At 48.2% G+C, this 24,132-nt stretch overlaps 1 protein-coding gene across 1 annotated transcript in view; it reads right to left on the bottom strand.

Moving 5' to 3' along the window:
- LOC141092865 (neuronal acetylcholine receptor subunit alpha-3-like) overlaps positions 1 to 12,683 on the bottom strand; it is a 62,626-nt gene extending 49,943 nt beyond the window's left edge. Inside the window, exon 1 of the mRNA XM_073579177.1 lies at positions 12,620 to 12,683. Within this exon, the coding sequence (XP_073435278.1) occupies positions 12,620 to 12,683 (64 nt within the window). The remainder of the gene's footprint in view (positions 1 to 12,619) is intronic.
- Between the last annotated feature and the right edge of the window lie 11,449 nt (positions 12,684 to 24,132).

Consider the following 24,132-nt stretch of genomic DNA (forward strand, 5'->3'; position numbering starts at 1 on the left):
AGCTTTCCGCGAACTCATGGCCTATGCAGTACCACGCTATGACCTACCCAGTCGCCACTTCTTCTCTCGCAAAGCCATCCCAGCCCTCCACCATCATGTGAAAGACCGCATTGTCCATGCACTCAAGCAGTCAGTGAGCGGAAAGGTGCACCTCACAACTGATGCATGGTCCAGTCGGCATGGCCAGGGCCGTTACGTGTCCATCACTGCGCACTGGGTTAATGTGGTGGATGCAGGGTCCACAGGGGACAGCGGTGGTGGGACAGTGCTGCCTAGCCCACGGTATAGGAAACAGTTGGCTGTAGGCGTTCGACCCTCCTCCTCCTCCTCCAGAAGCGAAAGCTCGTCCACAGAGCGCAGTCGTACGAGCACTCCATCTGCAGCTGCCACTGTTGCACATGATGTGTCCCCCTATCGAGCAGCTAGTGGAAAGTGTCAGCAGGCTGTGTTGCAGATGATGTGTTTGGGCAACAGACACACCGCCGAGGTGCTGGCCGAGTACTTGAAGCGACAAACTGAGTCATGGCTGGGCAGTGTACATCTTGAGGCAGGCAAGGTAGTTAGTGATAACGGCCGTAATTTTGTGGCAGCCATAGCCCTTTCAAAACTCAGCCACATACCTTGCTTGGCTCACACCTTGAACCTGGTGGTGCAGTGCTTTCTCAAAAATTATCCGGAGTTAACAGCCCTGCTCCAGAAGGTGCGAAGACTGTGCGCGCACATCCGCCGGTCGCCTGTACACTCCGTCCGTATGCAGAAGCTGCAGCGATTGCTCCACCTTCCCAACCACCGCCTTATTATCGACATTGCAACAAGGTGGAACTCCACCCTGCACATGGTGGAGCGGCTGTGCGAGCAGAGGCAGGCCATAATGCATTTGTGGGAGGATACACGGCCAGGCACTTTGAGAGCAGACATGGAGTTGACAGGTGTGCAGTGGTCGAAGCTGAAAGACCTCTGTAAAGTCCTTCAGTGTTTTGAGGAATGCACACGGCTGGTAAGCGCAGACGACGCCATCCTAAGCATGAGCATCCCACTTATGCGTCTGCTCATGCAAACTTTGACGCACCTTAAGGAGCAGGCATCTGCAGCCAATGTTGATGAGGAGGAAGAGGAGGAGGGAATCCTTGATGACATTCAGCCATTGTCTGCTCAGGGACCTCTCCTGGACGAGGTGGAGGAAGAAGAGCAGGAGGAGGATGATGATGGGGATGATTACTTAGGGGAGGAGGATGCATCTCGTGGGGCAAGTGAAAATGTTGGCGTGGAAAGGTCTGGTACAGGGTTTGTGCGTGACTGGAGGGATGTGGATTTGCCAGAAAGTGCTCCTCCAACCAGCACTCGCAGTGCATCATTGACACCGGGAACATTGGCCCACATGTCAGATTATGCCTTGCAGATCCTAAAAAGGGACCCCCGCATTGCCAAAATGATGAACGATGACGACTACTGGTTGGCCAGCATCCTGGATCCACGCTATAAAGGCAAATTACAAAACATCATGCCACAGGAGAACCTTGACCTAATATTGGCTAATAAACAAGCAACTCTGGTAAATCGGTTGCTTGAGGCATTCCCAGCACACAGCAGCGGTGATGGTTCTCACACGAGCCGTACGGGCCGGGGGCAGCTTGGCAGAGGTGTTTGTGGTGCACACAGCAGAAGTGGCGTTGGAGACAGGGGTTTCATGACAATGTTGTGGACTGATTTTTCAAATACCGCTCACACAACTGGTAATACTGCATCGATGGAAAGTGACAGGAGACAGCAGTTGTCAACTATGGTTACAAACTACTTTTCCTCCCATATCGATGTTCTCCCACACAGGTCATTCCCCTTTGACTATTGGGCCGCTAAACTGGACACCTGGCCTTAATTGGCCCAATATGCCTTACAGGAGCTCGCTTGCCCAGCTGCAAGTATGCTATCGGAAAGAGTCTTCAGTGCAGCTGGATCAATCCTGACAGAAAAAAGGACCCGTCTGTCAACCCAAAATGTGGATGATCTAACCTTCATTAAAATGAACCATGCATGGGTTTCCAAGGATTTTGTCCCACCTTCCCCTGATGACACATAGGGTGACAGAAAAATGGCTTGCTTTGGTCCACCTCTTCCTGGGACTTCACCTATTTCGCCTTTTGCATCAGCTGAATGTCCAACATCAACATATGCCACTTTCTAAAACTCCCTAACTGTGCTGCCTCCCCCCCCATGGCCGGGGTCACCACCTAGCGCACGACAACGTGCGAGTGCCGTTGCCCTGGACAGGTGGGTAGACCGACTCTTGGGCGCGGGCACTGGCACAGGGTCCCTCATAGTGCAATCAAGTGTCTCTGACGGTGGTGGTGCACACCCACCGTCAGACACACCGCTGTACTATGAGGGGCCCAGTGCCAGTACCGACGCCCACGAGTGGGCCCCCCTTGCTTGGGCAGGGCCCCAGCATTTGCAATCTTTACCTCTCCCTGCTCCTCCGCTGTGTAATCTGGGCCGTCAAATCCACACTGTGCCTGACACCGTCTGAGCCTGCCTCCTGATGTATAGACATATATTTTGAATGTGTACGCTATCCATACATGTTATCCGGGGATACAGTACCCTTTCTAACCTTTGTGCAATCACGTGCAATCCATACTGGGCCTAACACCGTCTGAGCCTGCCTCCTGATGTATAGACATATATTTTGAATGTGTACGCTATCCATACATGTTATCCGGGGATACGGTACCCTTTCTAACCTTTGTGCAATCACGTGCTATCCATACTGGGCCTAACACCATCTGAGCCTGCCTCCTGATGTATAGACATATATTTTGAATGTGTACGCTATCCATACATGTTATCCGGGGATACGGTACCCTTTCTAACCTTTGTGCAATCACGTGCAATCCATACTGGGCCTAACACCATCTGAGCCTGCCTCCTGATGTATAGACATATATTTTGAATGTGTACGCTATCCATACATGTTATCCGGGGATACGGTACCCTTTCTAACCTTTGTGCAATCACGTTCAATCCATACTGGGCCTAACACCGTCTGAGCCTGCCTCCTGATGTATAGACATATATTTTGAATGTGTACGCTATCCATACATGTTATCCGGGGACACGGTACCCTTGCTAACCTTTGTGCAATCACGTGCAATCCATACTGGGCCTAACACCGTCTGAGCCTGCCTCCTGATGTATAGACATATATTTTGAATGTGTACTCTATCCATACATGTTATCCGGGGATACGGTACCCTTTCTAACCTTTGTGCAATCACATGCAATCCATACTGGGCCTAACACCGTCTGAGCCTGCCTCCTGATGTATAGACATATATTTTGAATGTGTACACTATGCTATCCATACATGTTATCTGGGGATACGGTACCCTTTCTAACCTTTGTGCAATCACGTGCAATCCATACTGGGCCTAACACCGTCTGAGCCTGCCTCCTGATGTATAGACATATATTTTGAATGTGTACGCTATCCATACATGTTATCCGGGGATACGGTACCCTTTCTAACCTTTGTGCAATCACGTGCAATCCATACTGGGCCTAACACCGTCTGAGCCTGCCTCCTGATGTATAGACATATATTTTGAATGTGTACGCTATCCATACATGTTATCCGGGGATACGGTACCCTTTCTAACCTTTGTGCAATCACATGCAATCCATACTGGGCCTAACACCGTCTGAGCCTGCCTCCTGATGTATAGACATATATTTTGAATGTGTACGCTATCCATACATGTTATCCGGGGATACGGTACCCTTTCTAACCTTTGTGCAATCACGTGCAATCCATACTGGGCCTAACACCGTCTGAGCCTGCCTCCTGATGTATAGACATATATTTTGAATGTGTACGCTATCCATACATGTTATCCGGGTATACGGTACCCTTTCTAACCTTTGTGCAATCACGTGCAATCCATACTGGGCCTAACACCGTCTGAGCCTGCCTCCTGATGTATAGACATATATTTTGAATGTGTACACTATCCATACATGTTATCTGGGGATACGGTACCCTTTCTCACCTTTGTGCAATCACGTGTAATCCATACTGGGCGTGAGAACGGCTGGCGAGCTGTTAAGCAAGCTACAGCACCTGTGGTTTTCACACGTAAGTTTTTAATTTTTTTCAGGAATGACGGTTAGGCCTAATTCCGGAACTGCGGTTGACCTGCACTTACTGGGAAATCATCGTTCGCGGGTAATAATTGTAATCACAGATCCCCATCACTAACGTTGTTCAGCGGGTTATCTGCACCTGTAAGCGACAAACGCTGGCCTTTTCAGTGTAGCGCACATGCAGCCACGGACATGTAAGGGCATGACACACCAGTTATTGGCCAATCTCATGTGCCAGAGCCTCACGTGTCCCTCTAGTAAGCCGGACTCGGACCGCGGGGCATGACGGAGTCTCGTTCGTTAACGGAATTAAGCTTGCAATGTGTGCATCTGTTCTGTAGCTGGCATGGTTGAGGTTGCCCGTGTTGAGTCAAATTACGCAGTAGGCTCCACTCCTGGTGGTGCCCTTCTGGACATTCCTTTAAGGTTCAGCTTTGCAACCATACTGCCCACGTAAAACAAACACTTTGCCTTCATGAACGCTGTTTGGAGGGTCATGACTCGTGGGAATAACGCCGCCCAATCAGTTAACCTGCTAGAGAGATCCTTCGTTGCTCCCAAGCATGACATCACACTCCCTAGGAGGAAGGTAATGCCACTCTGGCGACCGTACTCCTGGGGGCGACACAAGTGCACTGATGCCCAGCCACTGCTCGATGAATCTGCTGGTACATTGACCCAGACCACTACATTCCCCTCGCACGCTACATGGCCTGAATCTGACCCTGATGAAACTCAGGTTACCCTTCCCATATACAGTTCCATCTTACACGGTGACAAAGAGGAAGCTGCAGATGAAAGTGCAGGTTCGGCCCACCCGCCATCAGACACACCACCGTACTATCAGGGGCCCTGTGCCAGTGCCGTCGCCAACGAGTGGGCCCCCCCTGCTTGCAAGGTTGAAATACTGTGCAGTGAGATGGAAGATGGGGACGACGAGGAGTCCAGACTAGTACAGGGATTCCCTAGCGAGGAGACTTATTTGATTGTTTTCAATGTTGGGACAGCAATTTTTGGGGAGCACTATACTCTGGAGAATGATAGATGGGGCCCACCATACACTGGAACATTCCAAAGGTGGACATCAGACACTGGAGCAGCATTTACAGGGCCCATTATACACTAGAGCATTAGAAATGGGGCCCATTATGTTTGGAGCATTATTTGGGCCCATAAGACAGTGGAGCTTCATCCATGGGGACCAACATATACTGTAGCATTATGTGGAGCTCATCATATACTGTTTCAAACATTATATGGGACCAATGATTCTGTATGGAGAAATAGATGGGCCTCGTCATGAGATGTAAAAAGTGAAGTATTTTTCATTGTACTATACCGCTATTTCTCTGCCGTATCGGAGCATGATGAGTTGTGGTATGTGTTAAAGGGGCGCTCTTTCGCCCAGGGCACATGAAAACCTGGAGCCAGCCCTACCCCCCCACAACTTTAGCCAAATAACCCCCATTTTTCAGTGCGTAACTTGTATTATGAAGTTAATTAAGGTTGACAAGCTTAAGTAAGAAGAAATGATGCTTTTGGCATTCAAATGGGCACTGTAGGTGTGTTTCCTGTCCTCCTCTCACTGCCGACTTTTATTCCTCATTGACTTACATTGGGTTTCGTGTTTCGGGACGACCCCGACTTTTCCCTATAATCGGACGATCTTGCTCGACCCGGCTTTTGGAAAAGTCGGGTTTCACGAAACGAAACTCGACCCTAAAAAACCAAAAGTCGCTCAACTCTAGTCATGACGTCATTGATGACGTCATGACCTCGCCTGTCCATGTAGTTAGTATAAAACTTTGTATAAAAATTGTTATATGAAAATATATAGTATACAAAATACAAACTCTTCTGTTACCTACAGCTACAGCTTTGAAATAGGGAAATATTCGTTATTTTTAGTGCGATGGCTGTCATCGTCTTATGACGTCATAGTTAGGACCTTTGTGGTGATCAATTTTTGGAAAACTTTTAATATGTTGTTCCCCACATATAATAGTAATAAAAAAAATCATAAAACGCTTTCTTGGAATCTGTTCCGGGTCAAACCGTATTTTGACTGGACTAGTCTGCATTGTTGGGTCTGTTGAGGCTGCATCCCCTGTTCCCTGAGTCTGAGGGTGCCAGAGCTTCCTTCTGACAGTTTGGGGCGGGGACATAAAAGAGAAAAGTGCACGCAGCAGGGGGCTTTAGTCGCAAACCTGGGGCAGCGCACGGTGAGATGAGCGCTGCGCCCCGTCCCTCCAGACAGTACCTGCGCCTCTGCGACAGGCCCCAACGCCTGCAGAGAGAAATGCCAGGTGTGCTACAGCAGACCAGGAGGAGAGGGACTGCTGTGCTGAAGGAAGCTGTGTGTCCAGCAGCAGCCAGGCAGAGCAGTGCTCCATCCTGGGAATGTAAGAGGGGGCCAGGACGGTAGTCGCAGCCAAGGACACCGGGGCTCTAGTGTCCTGACCTTCCACAGAAAAACCTATCAGCTTCTACCGGCATACCTGTTTGGGGTGCTGGTCCACGGACAGGACTTCCACTGCGGTGCGACCCAGCTCCTGTACACTTGGTTTCAGTGCATATGGTTGAAATAACAGACACAGATACCGGTTCATATGCCAAACCTATGATTTTACTTTCTTCTTCAATGGTCCTGGACACATCAGTTACATTACAGTCCACACAGCATTCTGTTATGAATGGGTCACCGAGGAGGAACAACAAAAAGCTAAGTCCCAGAAAACCAGAGAGGTTGGTCACTATGCAGATTGCAGATCCCTGATCTTAACCACACAACTAATAGTAGCAGTGGAGCATTCCTACGTTGTTCCTAGACGCCTCGTCACCGCCGGAGGACTAGATAAACCTAAAGAAAGAAAAGGGAAAACTAACTGCCCCAGAGCAGACCCCAAAGGAAAAGACAGCCCCCACACATGTATTGACGGTGAAGCAAGATGAAAACACATACACAGGCAGGAAAATAGGCTGAGCAAACGATGGGGCCCGACTAACTAGAAAGGACAGGAAAGGAAAGCCACTGTCTGCAATCTGCCAAAAAACCCTACCAAAAATAATGTCCAACACATCTGATAGCAAAATTAACCCTGAAGTCAATAGACTTCTCCCACTATATCAGCACTCTGAAATATTCTGAAACAGAGCAAAAAGAGGCCAATCTAATAAGGGACAAAAAGGCAAATTGGCAAATACAGATAAATAGGAGTGGAAGTTCAGCATAGCCCCAGCAGGGGCAAGCTGACCACACAAGAAACTGAATTGACCAACAAGCGCAAGTGTGAACATTAGCAAAAAACAAACTTAACTTAAGAAGACTGGAAGAGAGCTGAAGTCCAAGACCTGAGAAGCAGACTGAATCACCAGCAGCAGGATAGGGCGTCGGCTGTCTTACATCCAGTCTGATACTCCAGAGATCCAATCGTTATCCTTCTCATCAGGTGGCAGATCACTACCACTTAAACCAACCTCACTACCTCCTGTCACCACCAGAGGGAGAACGGAAGGAGAACTCTCAACTGGAGGAGCAGAAAATGAGCTCATAACAGTACCCCCCCTTGAGGAGGGGTCACCGAACCCTCATCCATGCCACCAGGCCGATCAGGATGGGCCCGGTGGAAAGCACGAACCAATTTATTGGCATGAATATCAGAGGCAGAGACCCAAGAATTATCCTCAGGGCCATAATCCTTCCATTTGACCAAATACTGGAGTCTCCGCCTAACCAAACGAGAATCCAATATATTCTCTACTTCATACTCCACATTGCCTTTAACCAATACAGGGTCAGGAGGTGCTGCCATAGGAACTACTGGCTCAACAAACCTCTTCAACAGTGATTTGTGAAATACGTTATGGATCTTGAATGTAACTGGAAGAGCCAATCGAAAAGAAATAGGATTAAGAATCTACAAAATCTTATAAGGTCCAATAAATCTGGGCTTACATTTTGGAGAGGCAACCTTCATAGGAATATTCTTAGACGACAACCAAACCTTTTCACCCACTTTAAACCGGGGACCAATGGTCCTATGCCGGTTGGAAAAATGCTGGGCCTTTTCCTGAGAGAGCGACAATTTATCCACCACTTGGTCCCATATCTGCTGCATTCTCACAACCACAGTGTCCACATCTGGGCTGGACGAAGATTCCACTTGCCCTGAAGAGAATCGAGGATGAAACCGAAAATTACAGAAAAAGTGTGACATCAAAGTGGCAGAACTAGCTCTATTGTTCAGCGCAAATTCGGCCAAGGGCAAAAATGAGACCCAATCATCTTGATCAGCAGATATAAAACATCTTAAATAAGACTCCAGGGTCTGGTTTGTTCTCTCAGTCTGCCCATTGGTCTGGGGATGAAACGCGGAGGAGAAGGATAACTGAATTCCCAGATTGGAACAAAAGGCTTTCCATAATCTGGAAACAAACTGGACCCCTCTATCGGACACAATGTTCTCAGGAATCCCGTGTAACCGAACCACCTGTTGTAAAAATAAGGGTACCAACTCAGCGGAAGATGGCAACTTTGGGAGTGGTACAAGATGGACCATCTTCGAAAATCTATCATAAATCACCCAGATACAGTCATATGTAAAAGTTTGGGCACCCCTATTAATGTTAACCTTTTTTCTTTATAACAATTTTGGTTTTTGCAACAGGTATTTCAGTTTCATATATCTAATAACTGATGGACTCAGTTATATTTCTGGATTCAAATGAGGTTTATTGTACTAACAGAAAATGTGCAATCTGCATTTAAACAAAATTTGAACGGTGCAAAAGTATGGGCACCCTTATCATTTTCTTGATTTAAACACTCCTAACTACTTTTTACTGACTTCCTGAAGCACTAAATTGGTTTTGTAACCTCATTGAGCTTTGAACTTCATAGCCAGATGTATCAAATCATGAGAAAAGGTATTTAAAGTGGCCACTTGCAAGTAGTTCTCCTATTTGATTCTCCTATGAAGAGTGGCATCATGGGCTCCTCAAAACAACTCTCAAATGATCTGAAAACAAAGATTATTAAACATAGCTTTTCAGGGGAAGGATACAAAAATTTGTCTCAGAGATTTAACCAGTCAGTTTCCACTGTGAGGAACATAGTAAGGAAATGGAAGAACACAGGTACAGTTCTTGTTAAGCCCAGAAGTGGCAGGCCAAGAAAAATATCAGAAAGGCAGAGAAGAAGAATGGTGAGAACAGTCAAGGACAATCCACAGACCACCTCCAAAGACCTGCAGCATCATCTTGCTGCAGATGGTGTCACTGTGCATCGGTCAACAATACAGCGCATGCATAACGCCTTTTTGTATGACCAAACAACTCAATCTTTGTTTCATCAGTTCACAGGACCTTCTTCCAAAATGTAACTGGCTTGTCCAAATGTGCTTTTGCAGACCTCAGGCGACTCTGTTTGTGGCGTGCTTGCAGAAACGGCTTCTTTCGCATCACTCTCCCATACAGCTTCTCCTTGTGCAAAGTGCGCTGTATTGTTGACCGATGCACAGTGGCACCATCTGCAGCAAGATGATGCTGCAGGTCTTTGGAGGTGGTCTGTGGATTGTCCTTGACTGTTCTCACCATTCTTCTTCTCTGCCTTTCTGATATTTTTCTTGGCCTGCCACTTCTGGGCTTAACAAGAACTGTACCTGTGTTCTTCCATTTCCTTACTATGTTCCTCACAGTGGAAACTGACAGGTTAAATCTCTGAGACAACTTTTTGTATCCTTCCCCTGAAAAGCTATGTTGAATAATCTTTGTTTTCAGATCATTTGAGAGTTGTTTTGAGGAGCCCATGATGCCACTCTTCATAGGAGAATCAAATAGGAGAACTACTTGCAAGTGGCCACTTTAAATACCTTTTCTCATGATTTGATACACCTGGCTATGAAGTTCAAAGCTCAATGAGGTTACAAAACCAATTTAGTGCTTCAGGAAGTCAGTAAAAAGTAGTTAGGAGTGTTCGAATCAAGAAAATGATAAGGGTGCCCATACTTTTGCACTGTTCAAATTTTGTTTAAATGCAGATTGCACATTTTCTGTTAGTACAATAAACCTCATTTGAATCCAGAAATATAACTGAGTCCATCAGTTATTAGATATATGAAACTGAAATACCTGTTGCAAAAACCAAAATTGTTATAAAGAAAAAAGGTTAACATTAATAGGGGTGCCCAAACTTTTACATATGACTGTAACAGCCATTCTCTGAGAGACAGGAAGATCAGAAATAAAATCCATTGAGATATGGGTCCATGGCCTCTTGGGCACCGGCAGGGGCATCAGCAACCCACTAGAACGAGAACAGGGTTTAGACCGAGAACAAGTCCCACAGGACTGTACAAAATTCCTGACATCACGAGATAAGGCAGGCCACCAAAACGACCGACTCACCAAATCTTTGGTACCAAAAATACCCGGATGACCAGCCAATGCGGAGCAATGGACTTCAGACATCACACTCTTTCTCCACAGGTCAGGAACATACAATCTTCCCATAGGGCAATGCTCAGGTTTATCCTCCTGAAATTCCTCCAGGGCGCGTCTCAAATCGGGCGAAATGGCAGAAAGAACTACCCCCTCACCTAGGATAGTAGTAGGCTTGGTCACATTAAGAGAATCGGCAAAGAAACTCCTAGAAAGGGCGTCTCCCTTAACATTCTTAGTGCCCGGAAGAAAAGAGACCACAAAATTAAAACGCGTGAAAAACAAGGCCCATCTAGCCTGTCTAGGATTCAAGCGTTTGGCCGACTCCAGATAAATCAGATTCTTGTGATCGGTGAGGACCACAAATTGATGTTTAGCTCCCTCCAACCAATGTCTCCACTCCATTTCATGGCCAACAATTCCCGCTTCCCCACATCATAGTTGCGTTCAGATGGGGAAAACTTTCGAGAAAAGAAGGCACAGGGATTCATCTTAGAAGTCACAGGGTCTTTTTGGGACAAAACAGCTCCTGCACCAATCTCAGAAGCGTCTACCTCCACTTGAAATGGAAGTGAGACAACAGGAACATCAGCAGCGTGCAGGCCAGTGTCTGCTATCCCCGCCGCCAACAGCGGGGACAAGAGAGGGAGAAGGACGTGCAGTGTGTGACCAATGACTACAGAGAGAAGTGCAGTGTGCCGGTGACTACCATAAAGCAAGGCACAGAACGTACCATGTCTGTGAGTACAACACACATGCCTCATGAGTGACCGGGAACAGGACAGACACTTGCACCCTGACTGTGCCAGTAAATATTTACTGAACCACGTTGGGCTCAAACAGGACTGTGGCCTGTACCCTTGTTAGCACTGCAGCAGGGACTAGCGAGTGCTTCGGTCCCAGAGCATCCGTAAAAGTGTAGGCCCGCGCCCAAGCACTGCCACCACTGACAGAGACCATGAGGAGAAAAGTGCAGGGGCCACGTCGGGCTCAGACAGTGCTATGGCCCATGCTCCTCCGGCCACATCAGTATATGGACTAGGCTCAGCGGAATACTTATGACCATGTGATATTTCCATTTTTCTTTTTTAATATATTTGCAAAAATTTCTACATTTCTGTTTTTTTCAGTCATGATGGGGTGCAGAGTGTACATTAATGAGAAAAAAAAGAACTTTTTTGAATGGCTGCAATGAAACAAAGAGTGAAAAATGTAAAGGTGTCTGAATACTTTCCGTACCCACTGTATACCTCTGAGACTCTCGTCTCTCTTCCTCAGTCTCTCGGGCTCTGAGCTGCATTCGCCAGCCACGGAGCCCACTAGTTTAATGGCTTCCGTGGTAGGGACCAACCTCATCTGGCACAACCTCGGGCATAGTGTTCTGTGTTTCCACACCTGTAGCAACTTGGATCCCATTCTGCACGAAGTTGTTTCGCTCCCTGGCGAGGTTCGATGGACAAGCGGGACTCTGAATCACTCCTATCTCTTGATGAGGGGGCCGTTCTCAACGTAGCTAGGGCCGGTGCAGAGGCTCTTTTAAAGCGGACAACTCATCCCGCATTTCCCATATTTCTCTCCGAATCTACCGGGCCCACTCTTGCTCGGCTGTGGGCAGGGTGGGTACCTTATTGCTGTGGACCATCCCTGCTAGGGCCGCCAAACCTGTTCCTGCTCTCTCATTCGTGCATCCGCCCCTATTTCTAAGAAAGTCATACACGGTTTAGTACGCAGGCATTCTCGCAAGGCCTGTTTGAGCAGTGCATCCCTGAGACCCGACATGAACTGATCTCTCAGTATCACATCAGGGGGTCCCATTCCTATGGCACCCACATCATCCCGCTTAATGAAATGCGCATTCACCTCCTGCAATGCATTAATATATTGGGTCACAGACTCTCCCTCCTGCTGGACACAATGAAACAGTCACATTTGCAGCTCCCCAACATTAGTGGGATCACCATTCATTTCTTCCATGATCTGCATCACCTTATCCAGTGTATCCCACTCATGGGGGGGCGGAACATGACAGAATACTGAGCCTCACCATCCAGGGCCATAAAAGCAATCTCAGCTTGCATAGCAGGGGTCATGCGGATGATCCACAACATGCTCTTAACCCTCTCAATCCAGTCCCATAGCTGTCACGTGTCCCGTCCTGAGTGACACGGCCAGCAGGCCGGTAACTGATACAATAGGACGCGGCATGTGTGAATTGTCCTATGTGATGCAGCCCGCAGGCCGGTAACTAATACAATAAGACATAGGGGAAAAGGGGGAAAACCTGGGCATCAATAACAATGGTGGCCCTGCGATAGGGAGTAGGGACGTGGAGACCTCCTGCACTCCCCTGAGTCACTGTCTCTACACTCCTAACGTTCCATAGGCCGGTTCCGCACCGGGTGCCGCTCAGGATACCTTTTAACCCTAGCCCGCCCTACACCTAAACCCTCACTAGGGAATTGGTCGGTGTGGAAACTAATCCCACCACTGCACTAAACACACATAAGAAAAAGTGACAAAATAGGGGAAACACCACTTAGCTTTGCTCTGTTGCTTATGCTCCTAGCAACAGAGCCCACCACCTGCATGCATCTTTTCCTCCACCGTGTCTGACATCTGAGTCCAGCTTTTCTTCCAAAAAGTCCAGCATGCTTGAGTCCAGCTCTCAGCAACCAAGTCCAGCACCGTGAGTGCAGTTCTACACTGCAACTGCCACTCCACCAAGCCATGCAGGCACTCCTTGCTGACACCATCGCTGCAACTCCACCACGCCATGCCAGCACTCCTTGCAAACACCATCGCTGTGCACTGTCCAGAAACGGACCTTCTCAGCATCATAGTGCAGCCTTGGAGCAACCCAAGTCCACCACCTCCATGCAGCTGTCCAGAAACAGAGTCCCGCAAATGAGTCCAGCTTTTCTGCTAAAAAGTCCAGCATGCTTGAGTCCAGCTGTCAGCAACCAAGTCCAGCACCGTGAGTGCAGTTCTACACCGCAACTGCCACTCCACCAAGCCATGCAGGCACTCCTTGCTGACACCATCGCTGACTCCACCACGCCATGCCAGCACTCCTTGCAGACACCATCGCTGACTCCACCAATCCTCTCTAGGACTCTCTCTGAGCTGCCTGTAACTTCCTCTAGCTCCATCCTTCACCCAGGCTTGCTTGCAAATGAATACTTTACAATATCACCAACAGTGATTACCACACCTGATACACTCTTATAGAGCTATCACACCTGTTACATGATTACGTGCACAAACTAAGGTAACCAAAGTGCAATGACCCTAATGGCCACCGGGGGGAAAACTAACTGAAATCACCACAGTGCAATGACCCTAATGGCCACCGGGGGGCAAAACCACCTTTGGCACACAGCCAAAGGAAAAAAAAGGTTACTTTGTGCATTTAATCTGTCAGATCCAACCTGGATCGTGACAATAGCATCATGTTACTTCCCATGAATTTTGGGAGATTGCTGAGCATGGCCCCCAGTGGCAAGCTGGAACCTGGGGGAACTCATGGTAGATTGGTCTGCAGCGTCTGTGTCCAAAGACTGCATCCTGCCAACTATGCCAAATGTAACAAAGGTACACGGATGCAGTGACACAAAAGCACAGAGCAAGGGTTAAACAACTATTCACTTTATCAACACAGGAATAACCTCCTCGCAGGGAGAAAACAAGGGAAATGCAGTTAAGGGACTGATGGTTAAACAGGGTAACAATAATTCAGATTAACAGTCTATCGATCAGTTTCACTTATTGTGACTCAGTTGTTCGTTTCTCTTTCAGAATCCGATGGCTGTTTGGCTGTTGGCTGAGGCCGGTGCTGAGTCTTCCGGCTTCCCCGCCTATCAAACAGTCTGGTGGCAGCGGTTGGTCACCACTTTTGCCCGCTGAGCCCCTAGTCCATTCAGCTGCCATGCAAAAGAGTGGAGTCCTCCGTAACTCTCCACTCGGCGTGCGTTTATCTGCATGCCCGCCGGTACTTGAGAGTTCTCGCCGCACTCGTACAAGATCTGTATTCTGTGGCCTATCCCTCTCCACAGTCTAGCAATGGTCCTCAGTCGCTCTGCTCTCCAGCGGGAAGCTCTCCTCTCCTGCTCAAAACCCCTTATAATCCCTGACTAACGCCCCCTCTCTACAGGTCTCCTCTGTCCTCAATTTCCTTCCCCCCCTGATAAAAGAGGCGCAGCCCCAGCAGTTCCGGACCCGGTGCCATGTCAGCACCCACAGCCCGGTCTTCTTCCTTACACAGCCACACTCGGCACACATATTATTTTGGTAGATTACTATTGAAAAATGTGAGGATAGTAACATGGTTAGTTGACTCAAAGACAGTAGAGACCTGCCGGTATCGGAGACCTTCTGCTACAGGCAACACACATGAAGGAGAACCAACGTGGAATCTACACATTTACAAATTTACATCAATTTCACCACAGTAGAAATAGTCTAATAGGGACCGACAAGTCTTCCACTACACCCAACCCAGCAGATAGACACCCAACCAGGAGTGTTAACATTTAAAAAAATTAGTGGCAGGCAACAACAAAGTGGCATCGAATTTACCATGGTAGAAATATTATAATAGGGACTGACAGGTCTTCCATTACATCAACCCAGCAGATGGACACCCAAGCAGAATTGTTCACATTTCCACAAATTAGTGTTAACATCTCCAGCAGCAGCACAGCAGGCACATAAGCCCCACTAAAGATATCAGAGACAGCAATTACGCGAGAACAATATAGCACACAAAAAACTACAACACCCCCAGTAACAGAAGATGCCAGTTGTCTTTGGATAGGACGTCATGCTGTTGGTTCACTAATGCTTTCAGAAACATTAACACCTACCCAACCAAGTCTAATCCAGCTTCCACCACGACCTCATTTTTTCCCAGTCATGTTGCTCAGATAGTGTCCTAGGAGCACACTATTAGCAACTAAAAATTCATTTTTTTTCTCTGCACATCCTCTGCACACAGCTGAATTTCAGCGGCACAAAATTAGAAGTGAAATGTGGCGTGATGAATCACATTACTCACAGAAGAAATAATTGTTTCAGTGTGGACGAGGCCTGTATGACAAAGAAGATCTGCTCCAAAAAATGTAAAAGTGAAATGTCCCCTACTGTTTGACGTTAGTAACATATTTTATTTATTTTTTTTGTGTGGATGAGGCCGTAATAACACTACATTGACTACATGTTCCAAACAATTTCAAAGTGAGATGTCCTCTACTGTATTACATTAGTAACAGAAGAATTTTTGTGGGCCTGTGGATGAGGTATGTACAGCATATACTAGATGCTCAAAACAATTTCAAACTGATATCTCCCCTTCTGTATCACGCTAGTAACCTAAAAAAATATTTTTAGTGTGCATGAGGCCTTTATAATCTAGAAGATTGTCTGTGGCATTGGAATGCCCTCTTTCCTTCAGTTGCTGCTGGTAAGGTGCAGGTTTGCCAGAGAAATATGGCCGATGTGTCGTTATTACATGAACTGATCAATAAAAGGGGCATGACGACGATGGGAATGGGATCGTACAACAGAATCAATAACAGGGCGGCTATGGGATGTACAAGATCCAGGATCCAGCCTACACAATTACTCGTGTTGTATCCAACACCAATTACCAGAGAGCGTTTGATGCTCGTCAGAAGTTAGGTGTAACAGATGCACGTCTCAAGCTAGGCATAAAAGATGCCCTTGAGAAATTGGATGCCAAAGATTTACATAATCTAGAACATAGGCTCAAAACAATTTCAAACTCAGATCTTGGCTGCTGTATCATGTTTGTAATAAAAAATAAAATAAATTTTAATGTGCAACAGCTCTGCACACAGATCAAATTCAACGCCACCAAATGAAAAGGTTGGATATAGCAGGCTGTATCACGTTTATCAATAGAAAAAAATAAATATTTTAAAGTGCGTGAGGTCTGCAGACAGCTTCATATCACTGCCATAAAATTACAATGTAGGAAACGACGAGCTGTATCACGTTTTGCAACAGAAAAAATTATAGTTTTGTTTTTTTAAGGTACGTTAGGTCTAGAGACAGCTTCTTATCACTGCCACAAAATGACAACATGGGATATGACTGGCTGTATCACATTTAGCAACAGATAAAATATTATATTTTTATTAATGTGCATGAGCTATGCACACTGTTGAATTTCACCGCCACTAAATAAAAAGGTGAGATATGGCATTGTGAATCATGCTAGCAACTGCCCCCCAAAAACATTTCTTCAAGCACAACAGCTCTGAGGGGACCCACCCGGAGCTACACTACTGTAACTGTATCGGAGTGCACATCGCACCAATATAGTTACCTTCTGCGGCAGAGCAGGGAGAATCCATCTCCCTGCACTGCTGCCCGCCCGTTATTGGGCCCCTGAGCAGGCAGGGGGAAGGGGCAGTGCCAGGAGTTGGCCCCCGCCAGTCATCGCAGGTTCAAATGTATCGACTAGATGCCGATACAGATGACTTCAGTGATGAGAAAGGGAGAATTACGCTCCCTCTCCCATCATTCCCCTCTCAGCGTCTGATGTCACCAACGCCTACACAGACAGCGGGCACGATGACTTCACCACTACTCAATGCCTGCGGTCCGGAGACGTGCGGGAGCTCAGAGCAGCGGAGGAACCAGGAGGAAGAGAGGTGAGTTTTTTTATGAGGCTGCCTATGGGGGGGTTGCATTATACTATAGAGGCTGCCTATGGGGCTGCATTATGCTATAGATGCAGCCTATGGGGTTGCATTATGCTATAGAGGCTGGCTATGAGGGTGCATTATACTATTGTCTCTGCATATGGGGCTGCATTGTGCTATAGAGGTGTCCTTTGGGAGTGCGTATGTGGCGCCCCTGAGGGTTCAGTCACCACTGAGGTACTGCACCTCCTCCTGAGGTGTGATACCCCACCATTCAGGTAAGGTGGAGACACCTGACCACACTCCAACACCTGCATCCCACACAACATAGTAGTGTAGCAAAGCACCTTTGGTGGCTCCCTGCTTGGAACACAAAGAGTGCTGGGAGGTGGGTGGAGCTTAGTCTGCACAAGAGAGCGGGAGAACATTAGGACTAGGTCAGTCAGTCTGACTGAGGAGTCGGTGAGAGAAGCTCCCCTGAGAGGGGTGGATTGAAAAAAGTAAAATGGGCTCTCAAAATGGCCGCCGGCGCGGTGAAGAAGTGCGTGACAACATGGGTGGACCTAAGAAAAAAGCGCAAACTGTCCTGGGCCTCCCCTGCCTAAACTTCTATGCTACAGTGACATGGCCCACCCCCAGAGGGGTTCATATACTGACCTGGTATGGAGGAGTAGGAAGAAGACGCCGCCCCCAGAAGGAGGAGCAAAGCCCTTTGGCGGGAAAGGAGTCCAAGAAGGAGAGAGAACGCCAGGAGGCCTTATTGGAAGAAGGAAGGAGGCCTGAAGAGCACGAGGAGGTTGAGCTGAACTTCCCCGGTGCAATGGCTGAAGGCTCCGATCCCGCTTCCACCATGGACCGCCAGCAGCTGGAGGATGAGATTGCCCAGCTGACCCACCACCTGCGGCTGAGACAAGAGGCTCTCTGGACTCTGAACTGGCAGCGTGCCCAGGCAGGGCCCACACCAGCGGTACCTTCACCACCGATACCCACCGTTGATGCACTGGTTCTCCCACAGACAGCACCTGCGGGACCTACGGCCACGGCGGACCCGGAGACACCATCCGCTCCACCACCATCTCCCGCCTCTGACCAGGCAACTCAGGTCACCACAGCTGCCAACGGACGTCGCCCGATGCCTGCACCGGAGCCGACACAGCACCACCGGTAAGCTCCAGGTATGGCCGCCGCCCCTGCAGCTGGGAAGGCCTCAGGGTACACAGCTGCTGCAGCGTTTGGGCAGGTCGTGATGGACCTGGTCTGGGACCGCGACTCGAGTCCTTGGGGGGAAACACCTGAACCCCTAGCGGTAGTGCCCCTGTCCACTGTGGGTAGAGGCCAGATGCCAACAGACCATCAGCCAGCTGGCAGCCGAGCAGAGGGAACGGGAACAGCGGAGACTGGCAGTGCTGGGCCCTGACATGGACCAGAAAGAAAGGGTCTGTGCCGGTCCACGGGACTCAGCAGGATGGGGTCAGGTCCTGAATGTCAACCAGGAACGGGGGTTTGGCTTCATCTCGGACCCCATGAATGTAGTATACATGTAGTATGTATGTAGTATGTATGTATGTTGTATGAATGTTGTATATATTTAGTATGTATGTATGTATGCTGTATGAATGTAGTATATATGTAGTATGTATGTAGTATGTATGTATGTTGTATGAATGTAGTGTATATGAAGTATGTATGTAGTATGTATGTAGTATGTATGTTTTTTTTTGTTTTTTTTTACATTCAACACATTAGCCGGATGATGGGACTACTACTGTCCCATCATTGGCTAATGTGTCAATCACTGTCGTTGTAGCAGGGATGACGTCACACGCTGTCAGTGCAGGACAGTGTCGGCCCCCCTCAGCTGTGCATCCAGGACGCTACCGGCTGGAGCTATCCTGGCTCTGCCCAGCTCTGTTCATTACTTGCACCCCAGTCATCTAGTTCATTCACTTCATCCTCCCAGCTTCTCACCTGGTTTTCCAGCATTTCTGTGGATCATTCACTGTGATCAGCACAGCACCTTCATTCAGCAGAGTTAGGGTAAGTTTATATAAGTCCTTTACCATTCATCAGTGTATCTTGCTATGGCAGATTTCATCTCCTGCACGCTTTGACATCGGGCTTATGTGTGAAAGGCAGGACTTTCACTTTTACGTTATTATCTTTGAATCGTCCTGTGAGCGCGGTGCCTTTATCTATTTACTTAGTATGTATGTATGTTGTATGAATGTAGTGTATATGAAGTATGTATGTAGTATGTATGTAGTATGCATGGTTTTTTTGGTTTTTTTTACATTCAACACATTAGCCGGATGATGGGACTACTACTGTCCCATCATTGGCTAATGTGTCAATCACTGTCACTTGTAGTCCCATCGGACGATGCCTGCACACGCACACAGACCCCCCGGCAGCCGACACAGACCCCCGGCAGGCCCGTACAGACCGCCGGCAGCCAGCACAGACCCCCCCGGCAGCCGGCACAGACCCCCGGCAGGCCCGTAAAGACCCCTGGCAGCCGGCACAGACCCCCCGAGAGGCCCGCACAGAGCCCGCCCGCACACACAGACACGCACAGTGTCCGCCCACGCACCGCCCACACTCTTCCCCACTCCCAGACTGGATGTACAAGGAAAGAAATGTTTTTTTTAAAATCCGATATTTCTGTCCCATTGACTTGAATGGGACTTCCGGTATCAGAATCGGCAATACCCGATACTTTTTGTGTATCGGGCTGATCCAATCCGATCTGATATTTCTGGATATCGGATGGTATCGCTCAACACTAGTCACAAATCATTACTGTCACGCTCGCGCCTTGGCTGAATGGCGCGAACCGGGGGGTTGTGGCCCCACTGTGCCACAATCCAGACTACCCTGGAAGGGGCGTGACTATGACAGCTACCTCGGTCTTCACTGGAGCCTCTGATGGTGAGGTCAGGCTTGTGCGGCAGGTAGCTGTCGGGTGCCACTCCAGGGTGGTGTCTGGCTGTGGCTGCTGATCCCACTCGGGGACAAGTCACTTGGACAGGTGTGACTAACAGGCAGGCTGAGACACTGGGCAAGCAGGCACGGCTTGGTACACTGGCAGGCAGGCACGGCTTGGAGACACAGCTTGGAGACACTGGGCAAGCGGGCACGGCTTGGAGGCACTGGGCAAGCGGGCACTGCTTGGAGACACTGGGCAAGCGGGCACGGCTTGGAGACACTGGGCAAGCGGGCACGGCTTGGAGACACAGGACAGGCGGGCACGGCTTGGAGACACAGGACAGACTGGCGTGGTATGAGAAGGGGCAGGTAGAGACCTGTTCACACAGCAGGTGTAGGCAGGAGGGAGTGGTGTATGCTGGAACAGGATTTGGACCTGTTCACACAGGAGGTGTGTTATGAGTTCATTTTCCCCTTCACCATTGAGGTCTGATGAACTCCCTCTTCTGGTGAAGGAAGGTAGTGAGGCTGATTACCAAGCACCTGAGCTGGGAGAGGATGACTGGGCGACGGGGATCTCGGACTGGATATAAGGCAGCCGACGCCCTTCTGCCTCGCTGGTGATTTCTCTGTGGAATTCTAGGAGACCAGTCTGATTTCTGCTCCTCAAAAGCTAAGTTTTCTGCTTTGCCTTTTTGCATTTGTGTTTTGGTTTTAATTTTCCTTGCTTTTCTGGATTCTGCCATTCCCTGCTGGGGTGAGCTGAATTCCTTTTTTTGTCGGTTTGCTCTGTCTTCAGAAAATACCTGAGTACTGACATAGTCTTTTTGAAGCCTAGCGTCTTCAGGGCCTTTTTCCCTGTCAGTCTGTAGGCTCTTATTTTGATAGGGTTTTTCGCGGATTGCAGACAGCAGCTTTCCTATCCTGTCCTATCTAGGTAGCTTGAGCCCCATCATTTGCTCAGTCTATCTTTCTATCTGTGTTAGTGTTTTTTCTTCTTGCTTCACCGTCATTATATGTTGGGGGCTGCCTATTGCTTTGGAGTCTGCTCTGGGGCAGTTTAGATTTCCCTTTCTGTCTTTAGGCTAGGCAGTTCTCCAGCTGTGATCGAGGGGTCTAGGGCATTGTAGGAACCCCCCACGGCTACTGCTAGTTGTTGTTGATAGGTTCAGGGGTCTGCAATCCGATAGCTGCCAACTTCTCTGGTTTTCTGGACTTAGCTAGCATTTCTGTTTTTGCCTCCTACGGTGACTCATTCATAACAGAGGTGCAGGTATGGATATAGGCAGGAGTGTGGAGTAAGCTGGGCGGCTAAGGAGCCGTGCAGGCAGAGTGGCTAAGGTGCCGTGCAGGCAGAGCGGCTAAGGTGCCGTGCAGGCAGAGCGGCTAAGGAGCCGTGCAGGCAGAGCGGCTAAGGTGCCATGCAGGCAGAGCGGCTAAGGAGCCGTGCAGGCAGAGCGGCTAAGGAGCCTTGCAGGCAGAGCGGCTAAGGAGCCGTGCAGACAGAGCCGCTAGGGAGCCGTGCAGACAGAGCGGCTAGGGAGCCGTGCAGACAGAGCGGCTAGGGAGCCGAACAGGCAGAGCTGCGAGGGTGCAGATGCACAGACAGAGAGGACACAAGGAAAGACACAGCAGGGAAGGAAGCCACGGACAAGGAGACTGACAGACAGAGGTAAGACTGAGTTCAGACAGAGACACAGGGACAAAGACACAAGGACCAGGATATTCTGCCTCCTGGCAGGCGGACAGAGAACAGACAAGGCACTGGGAACAAGACTCAAGGGCCAAGATATTCTGCCTCCTGGCAGGCGGACAGAGAAGTACTAGGCAAGGTACCAAGACACAGGAATACGCAGTAAGAGCCTTCAGAGAAGGCAAGACATAGGACAGGGCCTGGCTAGCTCAGCAGCAAGGAGCTAACTGAGTTTAGACATTGCACAGGCAAAGGTCAGTGGGTGTGGCGAACCTAAATAGTCAAGGGCTCTAGGTGATTGGTAAGGGACATATTACACAGGTGCACCCTGACTGCATAAGAACCAGTGCGTTCAGGCGCCGCCCCCCTATACACACAGTCAGGAAACATGGAGAGCAAGCAGGAAAACAAGAGGCATAGCACATGGAGCTCAGGGCTGGCAACAGACAGAATTCACAGCATGGCTTGAAGCAGAAAGTAAGTTGGTGTGCGGGTGATGGGAGGCCATGCAGTGATGCCAGCAGGGTTGTTACAATGGACGCCCAGGGCCACGGATCGGGTCATCGCCACTGTGACAACTCCCATTGAAATCCACCGGGCCCGGCTCCGAGTACCCCATGGCCCTGGCCTCTGGCACGGGGGCGGTCCACATATATTAGAGATTGCATACTATACAAGCTGCCTATGGGGGTTCATTACATTAGGGTCTGCATTATACATTAGGGTCTGCCTACGGAGGGTACATTATACTATATGGAGACCTATGGGGAGTGTATTATACTATATTGAGGACTATCTGGACTAGTGTCTGTCTATGGGGTTGAATTATGCTATAGGGGCTGCCTATGAAGGTGCATTATGCTATAGAAGCAGCCTATGGGGCTGCACTACATTATAGAGGCTGCCTATGGGGGTGCATTATATTAAGGGCTGCATTACACTATAAAGGCTGGCTATGGGGGTGCATTATTTTAGGGGCTGCATTACACTATAGAGGCTACCTGTGTGGGTGCATTATATTAGGGGCTGCATTATACTATAGTGTCTGCTTATGTAAGGGTTATAATGGATTGTAATGAATAAGAAAATGCTCACACAAGAACTGAATTTACTTAAAATGATTTACTTGTTAAATGATAAGATTAAATAATAAACAGTAAAAACAATAAATATACACGTGAATTAAACATATATTACATTATTCAGGTAGAGTTCAATCTGTGTCCATATATATCTCCTTCTAACCTCATTGAACCTTCCCAGAAGGTCATTGAATCTTTTTCAACCACATGATCAAACTGTCCAAGCAGAGCAAATAACTCGTTTCTGCTACAATCTTGACACTTATCTTCTAAAACAAAGAAGTCTTTTGAATTTCAAAGATGAGAGTACTTTAATCAACATTTTCTCAGAGATCTTATCTTGTTAACTATATGTTAGATAAATACTGTTTAAAGCCCCTGGCACACACAGCGAGATCGCTAGTGAGATCGCTGCTGAGTCACAAGTTTTGTGACGCAACAGCGATCTCACCAGCAATATGGCTGTGTGACCAGGGCTGCCACTAGGAATTTCGGGGCCCCATACTGGCAAAATTTTCGGGGTCCCCTTTAGACTCCGCCCAGGCTCCATCCAGCCCCACCTCCACCACTCGAACTGTCCACAGTCCCACCGCTCTCTCTTGGATAAACTCCACTTCTCACCTATCACACATTAACAGTTCCCATCACCAGGTCACACATATAGCCAGCAGCTTTTGCTTTGGCCAAAAGATTGTTTTAAGTCGCCACCATAACAGGGTAGACACTTTTGGCCAGGCCCTACTCTACTGTAACCTATTAAATATTTGTTAAAATATGCAATACAATTTAGGTATATTTTTATTTATTTTTCAATTTTTTAAAATGACCAATAATATCACATACAAGGAACAAATACCACCGCACCATGTCCAGACCACAACTTACCACCACATACAAGGAACAAATACCGCTACACCATGTCCAGACCACATATTACCACCACATAGTGACCTATAATAAGACATACAAGGAACAAATACCGCCATACCATGACCAGACCACATATTACTACCATAGTGACCGAATAATATCACATACAAAGAACAAATACCACCGCACCATGAACAGACCGCAAATTACCACCACAAAGTGACCAAATAATAGAATATACAAGGGACAAATACCACTGCACCACGCCCCGACCACATATTACCACCACATGGAGACTGAATACTACAATACTGACATTAAT

The sequence above is a fragment of the Dendrobates tinctorius genome, unplaced genomic scaffold (assembly GCF_039654945.1).
Source record: "Dendrobates tinctorius isolate UK_male_01 unplaced genomic scaffold, ASM3965494v1 ptg000062l, whole genome shotgun sequence".
NCBI lineage: Eukaryota > Metazoa > Chordata > Amphibia > Anura > Dendrobatidae > Dendrobates > Dendrobates tinctorius.